Consider the following 14,049-nt stretch of genomic DNA (forward strand, 5'->3'; position numbering starts at 1 on the left):
AGACACAGCCTGGAAACAGGCCCTTTGGTCAATGTCGATCATAAATCACCCGTTCATACGAGTTGTTTGTTATCCCACTTTCTAATTAATTCCGTACACACCAGGGACAATTTTATAGAGGCTAACTACCAATGTGGCACGGTGGTGTAGCGTTAGAGTTGCTGCCTCACAGCGCCAGGGACCCAGGTTCGATCCTGACTACGGGTGCTGTCAGTACAGAGTTTGTACGTTCTCCCCGTGACCTGCGTGGGTTTTCGTCGAGCTCTTTGTTTTTTCCCCCCGCACATGTTTGTAGGTTAATTGGCTTGGTATAAAGGTAAATTGTCCTGAGTGTGTGTAAGATGGTGTTACTTTGCGGGGACCACATGTTGGTACAAACCTGGTGGGCCGAAGGGCCTGTTCTGCGCTATATCTCTAAACTAACATTAACCTACACACCTGTAGGTCTTTGGGATGTGGGAAGAAACTGGAGCACCAGAGGAAACCTTCAGCTAGGTCGTGCCGTGGTCATCTCCATGGCAGAAAGGGGCTTAGTTTTACTTTCTTTCAAAATATTTGTTATTGAGGCACCATCTTCTATAGCAGGAACATCATAGTCACAGGGTTTTACACTGGGCCTTGACCTATTAAGCCAAGTATGCTATTTGCCTTCTCCACCACTATTGACCAGTGTAGCCACAGGGAACAGTGGACTTGGATCCCTTGGTTTCTGTTCATTAACATCCCTTAGTAGTCGATCATTTATGAGTATGCCCCACCCTGATATGACTTCCCAAAACACATCGCCTCACGTTTGTTGGGACTACACTCCACCTGCCATTACTCTGCTAACTTCTCACCTGATCTATATGTTGCAGGGTCTTAGACAACCTTCCTCACTATCCACAACATCACCTATCTTTGTGTGCAGAATATATATTTTTAATCATATGAGGAAGTTTCATTGCACCTGCTTCCATTTACATTTGCGCGAATGTTGGAATGAATAATGGGAGTTTTTATATTAAGAATGAAACCAGATGTGAATTAGGAAGTTCATTGATGAAAGCTGTGTGTACATAGTGGCACAGCAATTACAATGATATAAACAAGGTGATCATGTCATTTACCATGCTACATTAATCTTTCAAATCACATCATTTAACATGTTTCATTGCTTGTGAAAGTGCATGTTTCACTTTAATAATCCAGTCAGATTGCTGGATCTCTGACAAGAGCTCGAGCTCGAGTTACACATCTCAACTTCCTCCCACGTTCTGGCCTCTTTCCATACAAGATTGTTCCATCTTGTCACATAAATCAGCCTGCAAAATAAAAAGTTATTTCAGTTTAAAATTGCACTGAAATACCGTGGTTCCGTGTTATTTTACTTGAGTAGATATCTTTAACGCATTTTTTGCCAGATCCTTTATAGATCCTCCCTTCCCATTCAAAACGTTAGGAAAAAATTGCAAACTGATTGTTTAAGTCACTTGGGTGGCACAGTGGAGCAGCTGATAGAGCTGCTGCCCCACAGCGCCAGAGACCTGGGTTCAATCCTGACCTCGGGTCCTGTTTATGTGGCGTTTGCACGTTCTCCCCGTGACCACGTGGGTTTCTTCTGGGTGCTCCGGGGTTTCATCCCACTTCCCAAAGATGTAGGTTTGCAGGTTAATTAGTCCCCGTAAATTGTTCCCAGTGTGAAGGAAGTGGATGTGAAAGTGGGAAAAGAGAACTAGCGTGAACGGGTGATCAATGTTCAGTTGTTTAAGAAGGAACTGCAGATGCTGGAAAATCGAAGGTAGACAAAAATGCTGGAGAAACTCAGCGGGTGAGGCAGCATCTATGGAGCGAAGGAAATAGGTAACGTTTCGGGTCAAAACCATTCTTCAGACTGATGTGAGGGTGCGGGGGGAAGGGGCAGGAAGAAGAAAGGAAGAGGTGGAGCCAGTTGGGCTGAGAAGGGGAGGAGAAAGTAGGGACTACCTGAAATTAGAGGTCAATGTTCACACCGCTGGGGTGCAAACTGCGCAAGCGAAATATGAAGTGCTGCTCCTCCAATATGAAATATGAGGTGGTCCTCACTCTGGCCATGGAGGAGGCTCAGGACAGAAAGGTCGGATTTGGAATGGGAGGGAGGGGTTGAAGTGCTGAGCCACCAGGAGATCAGGTTGGTTATTGCGCACTGAGCTAGGTGTTCGGTTGGAGGAGGTGCAGGTGAACCTCTGCCGCACCTGGAAAGACTGCTTGGGTCCTTGAATGGAGTCAAGGGGGGAGGTAAGGCGACAAGTGTAGCATTTGCTGCGGTTGCAAGGGAAGGTGCCCGGAGAGGGGGTGGTTCGGGTGGGAAGGGACGAATTGACCAGGGAGTTAGGGAGGGAGCGGGCTCTGCGGAAAGCAGACAGGGGAGGAGATGGGAAGATGTGGCAAGTGGTGGGGTCACGTTGGAGACAGGGTTCAATGTTCAATGTGGACTCGGACTGAAGGACCTGTTTCCTTGCTGCATTTTTAAAATAAACCAAGTTACTTAAATCATCGATAACTACGAGATGAAGATTTATTTATTGTGATTTTACTCAGAAAGCACAGCAGGACAGAAACACATTCAACAAACAACAGCTTGGTTAATCCATTTCAGTTTATAAAACACTCTTTAAATTTAAGCGGATACACTTCATATCATGTATTGGAGCTTCCCAGCCGGGCAAGCAGTAACAATGCTTGTACAGTTGACACAGAAATTTGGGACACAGTGGAATCTTTGTAACACCGGTGGTAGAAATAGCTATATTGGAAACTCATTCAAAATCAAAATATAGTTTGATGCACATAGAAGGAATTTCCACAACAATGTGGGCAAGAATCTATGTGATTACAGATTCACGGAAGACAGTTCTTATTATTAATCTGAGCAAAAAAAAGTCCCTCATTGAAAATTTCTAATCTCCAAAACTAATCAGATGGTACACGAGAATGTGACTGATATAATATGGTGGACAGTCAATATCCTTTCCTCAGTTAGCCGTAGGGGGCAAGGGGGCATTAGTTAAGGGCTGAGGAAGCAGCTTTAACGGATCTGGAGGTCACTTTTTGAATATATACAGAGAGTGGTTGACATCTAGACCATGTTGGTGGAGGTGGGATCAATGCATTATGTTTAAGAGATGTTTAGAAAGACACTTAAATAGGAAAGGGACAGTAGGATACTGGCCTAACGTAGAAACTGCAGATGCTGGTTAATGTACAAAAAGACAAAGTGCTGGAGTAACTCAGCAGGTTAGGCAGCACCTCTGGAGAACATGGATGACTCAGCTGAAGAAGGGTCTCGACCCGAAACGTCACCCATCCATGTTCCCCGGAGATGCTGCCTGATCCACTGAGCTACTCCAGCACTTTGTGTCTGAAACGGTCCTGATGTTGTCTAACGTTAATGTTGTCGTAAACGTTTCGTTTGGAGCTGAAGAAGGGATCTCGACCCGAAAACGTCACCCAGTGTCCATGTTCGTAGTGGATTGAAGGGCCCGGAGATGCTACCTGATCCACTGAGTTACTCCAGCACTTTGTGTCTGAAACGGTCCTAATGTTGTCTAACAACATTTAAAAGATATATATATATAGTTGATTGAGTGGGAGGTAACTTACAAAGGGTGGTGATTCTAACTACAGTATTACATGGTTATACAGGTGGGGACAATCTTTCCACCCAGTTACAACCATACACAGCATAATACATCTTAGCCAATTAGAATAGCATTAAACATCACATTACAAGAATGATGATGTCACAGCAAGGAAAGTGAAACTTAACTTCAATATGTCACAAGGTATCCCATAATCACCATGAGACAGAATACATAACCCTTTAATCCTAGAGTATCCCCAGTTCTGCAGATTCGCACTATGAACCCATGACTAATCAGAGCTTGTCTGTAGCTCCATCTCTTGAAGTCATTGTAATTTTTCATCATGAAAAGTTTCATACCTTTAGGGAATCCAATCTGAAGACAGCAAGGACCTAATTAATAACGTTCCTTAGAGTTCCGATTTCATCTATTTCACATTCCACAATGTCTCCACGCTGCAAAAAATTCAACCAGTGAATGCCTTTCATGTGTCGGAAATGGTGACAGATTATGAAAAGTGTTTGGGACCTTGTGAATTACAACTGAAGAATTAAGATATTTAACTGTATCGGCAATCCTAAATGATCCTGAAGTAGCAATGGAGGAAAAATTCCTCCTCAATTTGCTCATGGAACAATCCTAGTTTCATTTGTCTCAAAAGAGAAGTTGGGGCAATAAAATGGCAGCCCGGCAAATCTGGGGCACATTCCAAGGATGTCATTTAATTACCGTGTCTTAGCAAGAGAGAAAGATTCCTCTGACTATCTCTGAAATCCTGGTGGAAAGTACATACTTATGGGCCTTGTCCCACTTACCCGATTTCTTTGGTGACTTGCCAGCACTCTTCATAGTCACAGCAGGTCTCCGAAAATTATCAAAATGTTGAAAATCCAGCGGCGACCAGAACATGGTACGACTCTTTGGGCGAGTTCTCACGACCATACAGCTTCACCCAATGATCTTCAGCCAGAGTGTCCCCTGTATGGTCATGAGTCGTCTCCTCAGTCGCCCAAAGAGTCGTAGCGTTTTTCTGGTCGACACTGGATTTTCAACATGTTGAAACTTTTCGGCAACCTATAACGGGTGCCGGCAGTCACCGAAAAGGCCGTGTAAGTGGGACGGGCCCATTTGATATTTCAAGTAAAGAATTGGATTCTTTGTCCATTTTTTGTCAGAGATCAGTGGCATTAACTCTCACCACTATGTCCAATTAGATGAGGCAAACTGCTTGTTTTCTAGATACATTACTCTTACTGCTATGGGGCGTAACTCAGGGAATCTTTGCATGTTTGCACGAATATTTGATCTTCATTGCATAACTGAAGGCATCTTGCACACAGTGAAACCTGTTATTTTAGCTGAAAGTTAGCACCAGCTCCACCTACTTTGAGGAACTTGGGTGGTTTCCTGAATACGCCAACTCCAGACGGTGTTCCAGTTAGGAAGACGTCCCCTGGGGACAGAGTCACAAACCTGCAAAGGTAAATGGCAAAGTCTCAGTGCAACGGTGTTCCAGCAACCATAAGCCAATGTCATGCAAGTAACTGCAGCCGCTAATGATCAGGTGTGGGGCCAGAGGTGTGGGGCAGCAGAGTGGTGCAGCGGTAGAGGTGCTGCCTTATAGCACCAGAAACCCCAGTTACATCCTGACTATGGGTGCTGTCTGTACGGAGTTTGTACGTTCTTCCCGTGACCTTCCCAAAGACATACAGGTTTGTAGGCTAATTGACTTCAGTAATATTATAAATTGTCCCTAGTGTATCTAGGATAGTGTTGATGTGTGGAGATCGTTGGTCGGCACGGAACCAGTGGGCCGAAGGGCCTGCTTTTGTGCTGTATCTCTAAACCAACAGTTTTTTATAATGCTCCGAAGCCCTTCATTGTATAGAATTATCCCCCTGGATACAAATGGTTAAATTAATGAAGAAATACAAATCTTGGTCTTTATCTTTATTTGGAAAAATGGGCTGAAAGGTGGCAGATGGAGTTTAATGCTGATAAATGTGAGGTGCTACACCTTGGCAGGACAAATCAAAATAGGACGTACATGGTAAATGGTAGGGAATTGAAGAATACAGTTGAACAGAGGGATCTGGGTTTAACCGTGCATAGTTCCTTGAAGGTGGAATCTCATATAGATAGGGTGGTAAAGAAAGCTTTTGGTATGCTAGCCTTTATAAATCAGAGCATTGAGTATAGAAGCTGGGATGTAATGTTAAAATTGTACAAGGCATTGGTGAGACCAAATCTGGAGTATGGTGTACAATTTTGGTCGCCCAATTATAGGAAGGATGTCAACAAAATAGAGAGAGTACAGAGGAGATTTACTAGAATGTTGCCTGGGTTTCAACAACTAAGTTACAGAGATAGGTTGAATAAGTTAGGTCTTTATTCTCTGGAGCGCAGAAGGTTAAGGGGGGACTTGATAGAGGTCTTTAAATGATGAGAGGGATAGACAGAGTTGATGTGGACAAGCTTTTCCCTTTGAGAATAGGGAAGATTCAAACAAGAGGACATGACTTCAGAATTAAGGGACAGAAGTTTAGGGGTAATATGAGGGGGAACTTCTTTACTCAGAGAGTGGTAGCGGTGTGGAATGAGCTTCCAGTGGAAGTGGTGGAGGCAGGTTCATTGGTATCATTTAAAAATAAATTGGATAGGCATATGGATGAGAAGGGAATGGAGGGTTATGGTATGAGTGCAGGCAGGTGGGACTAAGGGGAAAAAAGTCGTTCGGCACGAACTTGTAGGGCCGAGATGGCCTGTTTCCGTGCTGTAATTGTTATATGGTTATATGGTTATCTTCCTTCCCCAGAGTGGTACCTGGATAGTTTTCAAGCGGTGAGTAATCAGCTGCTTGACAACTATCAAGGTACCACTCTGCTGGGGCCTTGAACATGGGAAGGTGCAGCTGTGGACTGTGTAATGAGCAGGAACTTAGAATTGTGCAAAAAGCTGATGCAATTCTGTGACAGCCAGCTCCAGGCTTCGGATTCATCGAGGACAACTGATCAATGGAGATATTCACCCAGGTTACACAATGAAATAACTACGCAGAGTACCACTGGATGTATCTTATAATAAACACACCAGGACATCAGAACGCTGTGGGATGGATTAAAGGAAAGATTGAATAATTGGAATTGGAAGAATGGTATAAGAGAGCAGAAAGAGAAGTGTGGAGTTATCTACAAGTGCCTGGAATGGCAAGGGTAGTATGAAATATGGGAAGTTAGAGCAGAGAGTACAGGGAAAGCGAAACCTCTAGTTTCCCTCTCCCCTGACTCTCAGGCTGAAGAAGGGTCTCCACACAAAACGTCACCTATTTCTTTTCTCCAGAAATGCTGCCTGACCCGCTGAGTTACTCCAGCATCTTTGGTGTGAACCAGCATCTGCAGTTCCTTCCTACACAGGATATTGTACAGATCTGCAGAATGAAAGTGGTTCTCATTAGCTTCAGCACTTGGGGGGGGTCGCTTGCAGCTACGGATAGAGGAGGGAGTATCAGCCCAGTGCCAAAGGCTCAGGTTGTGAAAATTGGCAGAGCTGCGCCATGCTTACCAGTAACTGGGGCAGCTTGTGGATCATCATAGAAACATAGAAATTAGGTGCAGGAGTAGGCCATTCGGCCCTTCGAGCCTGCACCGCCATTCAATATGATCATGGCTGATCATCCAAGTGCAGTATCCCGTACCTGCCTTCTCTCCATAAGGTCCCCTTAGCCACAAGGGCCACATCTAACTCCCTCTTAAAAATAGCCAATGAACTGGCCTCAACACCCTCTGTGGAGAGCAGAGATTCACCACTCTCTGTGTGAAAAAAGTTCTTCTCATCTCGGTTTTAAAGGATTTCCCCCTTAGTAAGCTGGGGCCTGGCTTCCCTAACATCGGGAACAATCTTCCTGCATCTAGCCTGTCCAACCCCTTAAGAATTTTGTAAGTTTCTATAAGATCCCCTCTCAATCTCCTAAATTCTAGAGAGTATAAACCAAGTCTATCCAGTCTTTCTTCATAAGACAGTCCTGACATCCCAGGAATCAGTCTGGTGAACCGTCTCTGCACTCCCTCTATGGCAATAATGTCCTTCCTCAGATTTGGAGACCAAACTGTACGCAATACTCCAGGTGTGGTCTCACCAAGACCCTGTACAACTGCAGTGGGATCTCCATTGAAGTGGGCTGGATCCACATGTGTGGAGGAGGGGGAGAACAATGGACAATGGGGGAACTGGTGTGGAGGAGAGGGGGAACAAAAGAGGGGCCGGCGTACTTTGTAACTTTGTCAGTGCCGTAGCTGGCCGCTATTTGTATACGTTGAGTAAAGGGCCTGTCCCGCTTTCCCGAGTTATTCACAAATTCTTCCGAGTTATTCACAAATTCTCCCGAGTTTTCAAACTCGCAGAATGTTCGTGACGAGTCCGTAGGAGTGCGTGGGTATATCATAGCGGCTCGTTATGCCAGCCGTAGGCACTCGGGGCATCAGGTAAGTCGGGACGTGTTTTCCAGCCTGATAAAAAATGTCCACGAGTAAAAAAATAGCCCCGAGTACCTATAGGCCCATAAGCAAGCAAAGAATCTCACTGTGCCTTGTCACAGGTGACAATAAAGTGTTCCATTCCATTAGTGAACTTGTGGAGGAGGATGCTGCAAAATGGTTCAGAGGATGCCCTTCAACCAGTCGTTTCCCAGGGTCTCTCAAAGGATTAGGTTGGATAAGGCTGAATCCCACTTTGGCCTTTCGTCTTCGTTGTTGGGAGGGCACATTTCTGTGTATTTTATAATTGATTCAAATGACTGAATGTTACAATCCACTCACAATCGTGGATGTTACTTCAAAGTCCTAAATCACTGACATGGTTAGAAAAGCTGACTTTGAAACAATTGAATTGGAGTTAAAATGTATGGCCATCTTTGAGGCTTTTCACAGGTGGGCACAGATTTGAAATGGGGATGGTTGAAGGCCAAGGAGAGGAAATACTTTACAACAATCATCCATTAGATGGAAACAAGTCAAAAAGAATCACCGGGAAATCTTTTTTAACATTTATCCACGCCTGCAAAGTGGGTTTTATGTGTGAATAAGCTATTTTCTAAGGAAATGAGAAGAGGATTTACAAGGGTTCACGAATTGCGAGAGTGGGTTGGTGTAGGGGCAGCGGTGGGCTGTGACTGAACAGATGTGGGAAATGTGAAGGTGCGCAGTGAAGTGGCAAGAAATCCGTTAAAGAGGAAATGAACCGAGCTGAGAGAGGCATGATTCAGAAAGTAAATCAAACCTCCTCACAATGCTGCAGAGCTATTTCCACAGATAAAAGAAGTAGCGGAAGAACCAGAAAACAATGTGTGCATGTACCATTTGTGGGAGTTAACAATGATTAGATACAATGCTGCCTTAACTATAGAACAAACAATCAGATACCATTTGCTGATTGCAACATAATACAGGCAGTGGGAGAGAGTGAGGTACCAGACTTGTAAAAGGATATAGAATCCAAAGGGCAATTGTGATGTGTGTCATGTCACTCATTTTATCATTATCTAAATCCGAAGAATTATGGAGTCAATTGGGAGACTGGAGGAGGACACCCAACAGGAAGCCTCATTCAAAGATGGAACACGCCATATTGTCCAACCATTGTTGCTTTGACAATGGAGTGGTATTTAGTGAGTCATCGGGTCATACAGCATGGAAACAGGCCCTTCGGCCCACATTGCCCATGCTCAGCAAGGTGCCCCACCTGCCCGCATTTGGCTCATATCCCCTAAACCTTTCCTATCCATGGTCCTGCCCAAATGTCTTGTAAATGTCATTACAGTACCTGCTTCAACTACCTCCTGACAACTCGTTCCACACACCCACCACTCTTAGTAGAATAGTATTTCATTATTGTTGTGGCGTTAGATTAGTGGGGAGCCAGTTTGTAACTTCACAGTCGACTGTCATTTAAGGTGAGGGGGGGAAAGATTCAATAGAAACCTGAGGAGTAACTTTCTTTACACAAAGGGTGGTGGATGTAAGGAACGAGCTGCCAGAAGAGGTATTGGAACAGGTATGATCACAACATTTATACAGGTACATGGGCAGAATAGGTTTAGAGAAATAAGGGCCAAACGCAGGTAGGTGGGACTAGTGTAGATGGGGCATGTTGGTGGGTGTGGGCAGGGGGGCTGTTTCAACACCGTATAACTCCATGACTCATTCACCAAGTTGTCAAACACAAAGGTGGGAAGAAGTGTGTCTGATGGACAGGTAATGATGCATGGGTACAAAAGAAGTCCCATTCATGATATTACTTTCTGCTTCAATATAACAATGAGAAGACGGCACTCGTTTTCCAACCTGACCCATTACACCATGTACTTGAGGGGTTACTTGATCCTCATGCAAGGGAGAGCTATCAAAGCTATCATACATATGTAGGAAGGAACTGCAGATGCTGGTTTACACCGAAGATCGTCACAAAGTGCTGGAGTAACTCAGTGGGACAAGCGCATCTCTGGAGTGAAGGAATGGATGACTGCTGAAGAAGGGTCTCGGCCCGAAATGTCACCATCTCCTCTCCAGAGATGCTGCCTGGCCCGCTGAGTTACTCCAGTATTTTGTATCTATATCAAAGCTATCATGCAATTGGCCTGTCCATTCCCCTTCACAATTGATCATATCTCAATCCCGAAAGGAACAAGCACCGATGATAATCAGTGGGAATGATCCAACAAGATAACAAATCATTAAAATATTAGGAGAACCATTAATAGTGAAAGGCTTGGATGCAGAGAGGATGTTTCCATTAGTGGGGGAGTTTAGAACTTGAGGTCATAGCCTCAGAATTAAAGGATCTTCTTTTAGGAAGGAGATGAGGAGGAAATTCTTTAGTCAGAGGGTGGCAAATCTGTGGAAATCTTTGCCACAGGAGACTGTGGAGGCCAAGTCAGTGGATATTTTTAAGGCAGAGATGGATAGATTCTTTATTCGTACAGGTGTTAGAGTTTATGGGGAGAAGGCAGGAGAATGGGGTCAGGAGGGAGAGATAGATCATCCATGATTGAATGGCGAAGTAGACTTGATGGGCCAAATGGCCTAATTGTACTCTTATTCCTAATAACCTTAATGCATGTGGTACAAGACTGTACAGCACATAAACATTAGTCACCAATTGTTGCGGAAGTTTATAATGGGCTAATAGTGTTAATAGTACTACAATGTATTATGATTTTAATTATTGTGATACTGATCTTATTTTTACTGATTAATACAAGAGTCCTTGAAACATGCTGAAACTCAAACTTACAGACATCTATCTTTCTTCTATCTATATCTATACTAAAACTCTCATCATGTCCTCTTCTGGTGTGCGTTGTTTTTAAATTTGCGCAAAAATGGTACCCTATATTGCCATGATCTTTTGCCACCTTACTCACCGTTCCCCTCTGCTCCAAGCGCACCAAGTTTTGTTCCAATCGGTGGAATATTACGAAAGTTATGAAGGTTTAAAAATGGTAAGATCAGCAGATTGGTCTTCTCTCCTGTCTGTCAGGCGACTCCCCTTCCGTCACCCGCTGTCAATCACCGGGGCGAGGAGAATAAATCCCCGGAGGCTGGGCTGAGCTGTCCGGAAGCCGTCCGCCCCGAAACAGTGAGTGAGTGAACTGTGAGTCTAGAAGCCGTCAGTGAGTGAACTATGAGTCCAGAAGCCGTGAGTGAGTGAACTGTGTCCAGAAGCCGTGAGTGAGTGAACTGTGAGTCCAGAAGCCGTGAGTGAGTGAACTGTGAGTCTAGAAGCCGTGACTGATTGAACTGTGAGTTCAGAAGCCGTCAGTGAGTGAACTATGAGTCCAGACGCCGTGAGTGAGTGAACTGTGAGTCCAGAAGCCGTGAGTGAGTGAACTGTGAGTCCAGAAGCCGTGAGTGAGTGAACTGTGAGTCCAGAAGTGAGTGAACTGTGAGTCCAGAAGCCGTGAGTGAGTGAACTGTGAGTCCAGAAGCCGTGAGTGAGTGAAACTGTGAGTCTAGAAGCCGTGAGTGAGTGAAATCTGTGTAGATTGAAGTCACCCATTATAACTGCTTTGCCTTTGTGATACCTAATTCCTGTTTGATACATCTCCAAACAGGAAATCTTATTTTACTGTGAGTCCACATGCTGAAACCACTCCCCCCTATTACCCCCCATGTCCTCTTCTGGTGTGCGTTGTTTTTAAATTTGCGCAAAAATCCCCCTCCCCTTGCGCACCTACTCACTGTTCCCCCCTCCAGCGGCAGGGCCACGTCAGCGGTAGGCCATGGCAACGTTCCCCCCGCACCGGCCCCTGCCTGAAGCCATCACCCTCCCCCGGCTACAGAACGCTCCCGCTGGCCCCAACTGCAGCCTACCCATCCCCAGCTGCAGGACTAGCCCAATAATCCATTTGGCCCACAATGTCTGTACTAGCTCTCTGGAAATCAATCCCTTCGGCCCACAACACCCATACTAGCTCTCCAGAAAGCCCCCAACTGGCCACCGCCTGAAGCCGTCCCCCTTCCCCGGCTGCAGGACGCACCTCCTTCCCCCACCAGCCCCCGACAGCCCCGCCTGAAGCTGTGCCCCTCCCCAGGCTGCAGGACGCTCCCCCCAACGGCCCCAGGCAGCTCCCGCCTGAACCTGACCCCCTCCTCCAGCAAAAAGAGGCGCAACAAGAAAGAATGGACTGAATAAATCTCCTCTTTAACATTGAAATTGGTGTTATATTTTAAGAGTTATTCACATTTTTAAGCTTTAATAAATCCCTATTCCACTTGCCGTGCCCGTCAGCTGCACCTGCGCAGTAATACCTGCATGTTCTACGTCACAATGGGAACCTAATGGGTGCGAGCCGCTAACAGTGAATGGGGGGAGGGGTTTGAGGGGGGGGGATGGAGTGAGTGTGTGTGAGGGGGGAAGGGCAAGAGGCAGAGTGGGGGTAGTGAGGGGAGGAGGAGGGATCAGGGGCGTCACAATGGGAACTCGTCAGCCACGCCTGCCCAGTTGGGGGCTATGCGTGAGTGGTGGAATATTGCATTGGGAGACCAGGCCTCCCGTGTGAGAATGGGACCCAAGGAGATTGATTTCTACTGCTGAACATCTATAATTAAATAGAGCAGCATTGACCGGTGGGCCGAAGGGCCTGTTTCCGTGCTGTATTTCTAAACTGAACCAGAGAGCAGCACTGAACTACTATCTACCTCATTGGTGACCCTCGGACTATCCTTGATCGGTCTTTGCTGGCTATACCTTCCACTAAATATTATTCCCTTATCATGTATCTATATACTGGAAATGGCTTGATTGTGATCATGTTTAGTTTCTCTGCTGGCTGGTTAGCACGCAACAAAATCTTTTCACTGTACCTCGTGACAATAAACTAAATTGAACTGAAACTATATGGCTGAATGTTAAGGAAGAAACAAACCTGACGAGAAGAACTGAAGGTAGACACAAAATGCTGGAGTAACTCGGTGGGTGAGGCAGCATAATAATAATGTCTTTTATTGTCATTGCACATAAGTGCAACGAGCATCTATGGAGAAAAGGACTGGGCGACGTTTCGGGTCGAGACCCTTCTTCAGTTCTTCTTGAGAAGAACTGATACACATGATTTATCAAAGACATTAGCAATAGGGGCTGCTGCTAGAGGAGGAGTTAATCTAATCAGTGAACTCAGAAAGCTACGTAAAGCTGGACTAACTATCTGCGGAATGTTCATAGATCAATGCAATGGGACCTTTGGGCTGGGAGTAATGCATGAATGTACGATCTTCAAGCAGTTTAAGTGATTATATTGCTATTTGTAGGAGGTAAACACAATCTCATTATGGCTGCAGAGTTGAAACTCACAGTCATCTATTTTATTAAACTTTGGAATTAAAGGATAAGAAAGATGGTTAGGTACAGTTGCCAGTTAATTATATTTGAGGTATAGCTACTTCTGCTATGTCGATTGGAAAATAAGACAGCCAATTTATGGAGAGCACAATCTTCCATTCCCAGTGAGTGTGTATTTTAGCTGTGCTTGGTGAAGGATCAATGCTGGGGTGGAACTTTCATCAACCACCAACACATACATTACCCCTTCTCAGCAGGTGTTGCATTGATGAATAACCTAATCCCATTGTAATCTATGAATCTAGACGTTGAGCCTAAAATTGTGTTCTTCTGCGGTGAATGAGAAATCAGGGAAAGCCACAGTGCCTGTAATATCATCTGCACTCCAGAATGTGGCACTGCAAAGCTGCTCAGCAGCATGACGTTCTTCCATGAATGAAAATGTAAAAACTACAGATCACGTTAACTGTTTCTCTTTCTGTTGGGTGGAGTCTGACCCTTGGGTTTTTCTAGTATTCTCAGTTCTTACATTTTACTTGGAAGGGAGGATATTGTCACTTTATTAATTTATTTTTATTCCTAATTTGTCTTTTGCTAATGTGCAAGTTAACTA

General features: G+C 44.9%; 1 protein-coding gene across 2 annotated transcripts in view; it reads right to left on the reverse strand.

Annotated features, from left to right (window-relative positions):
• Positions 1–14,049, reverse strand: part of fahd2a (fumarylacetoacetate hydrolase domain containing 2A) — a 42,696-nt gene continuing 28,647 nt past the window's right edge. For both annotated transcript variants that reach the window (XM_055662027.1, XM_055662026.1), the window contains exons 7-9: positions 4,988–5,075; positions 3,962–4,057; positions 1–1,304 (exon numbers count right to left, since the gene is read on the reverse strand). In XM_055662027.1, the coding sequence (XP_055518002.1) occupies positions 3,995–4,057; positions 4,988–5,075 (151 nt within the window). In that variant the 3' untranslated portion in view covers positions 1–1,304; positions 3,962–3,994. The remainder of the gene's footprint in view (positions 1,305–3,961; positions 4,058–4,987; positions 5,076–14,049) is intronic.

The sequence above is a fragment of the Leucoraja erinacea genome, chromosome 35 (assembly GCF_028641065.1).
Source record: "Leucoraja erinacea ecotype New England chromosome 35, Leri_hhj_1, whole genome shotgun sequence".
Classification (NCBI taxonomy): Eukaryota; Metazoa; Chordata; class Chondrichthyes; order Rajiformes; family Rajidae; genus Leucoraja; species Leucoraja erinaceus.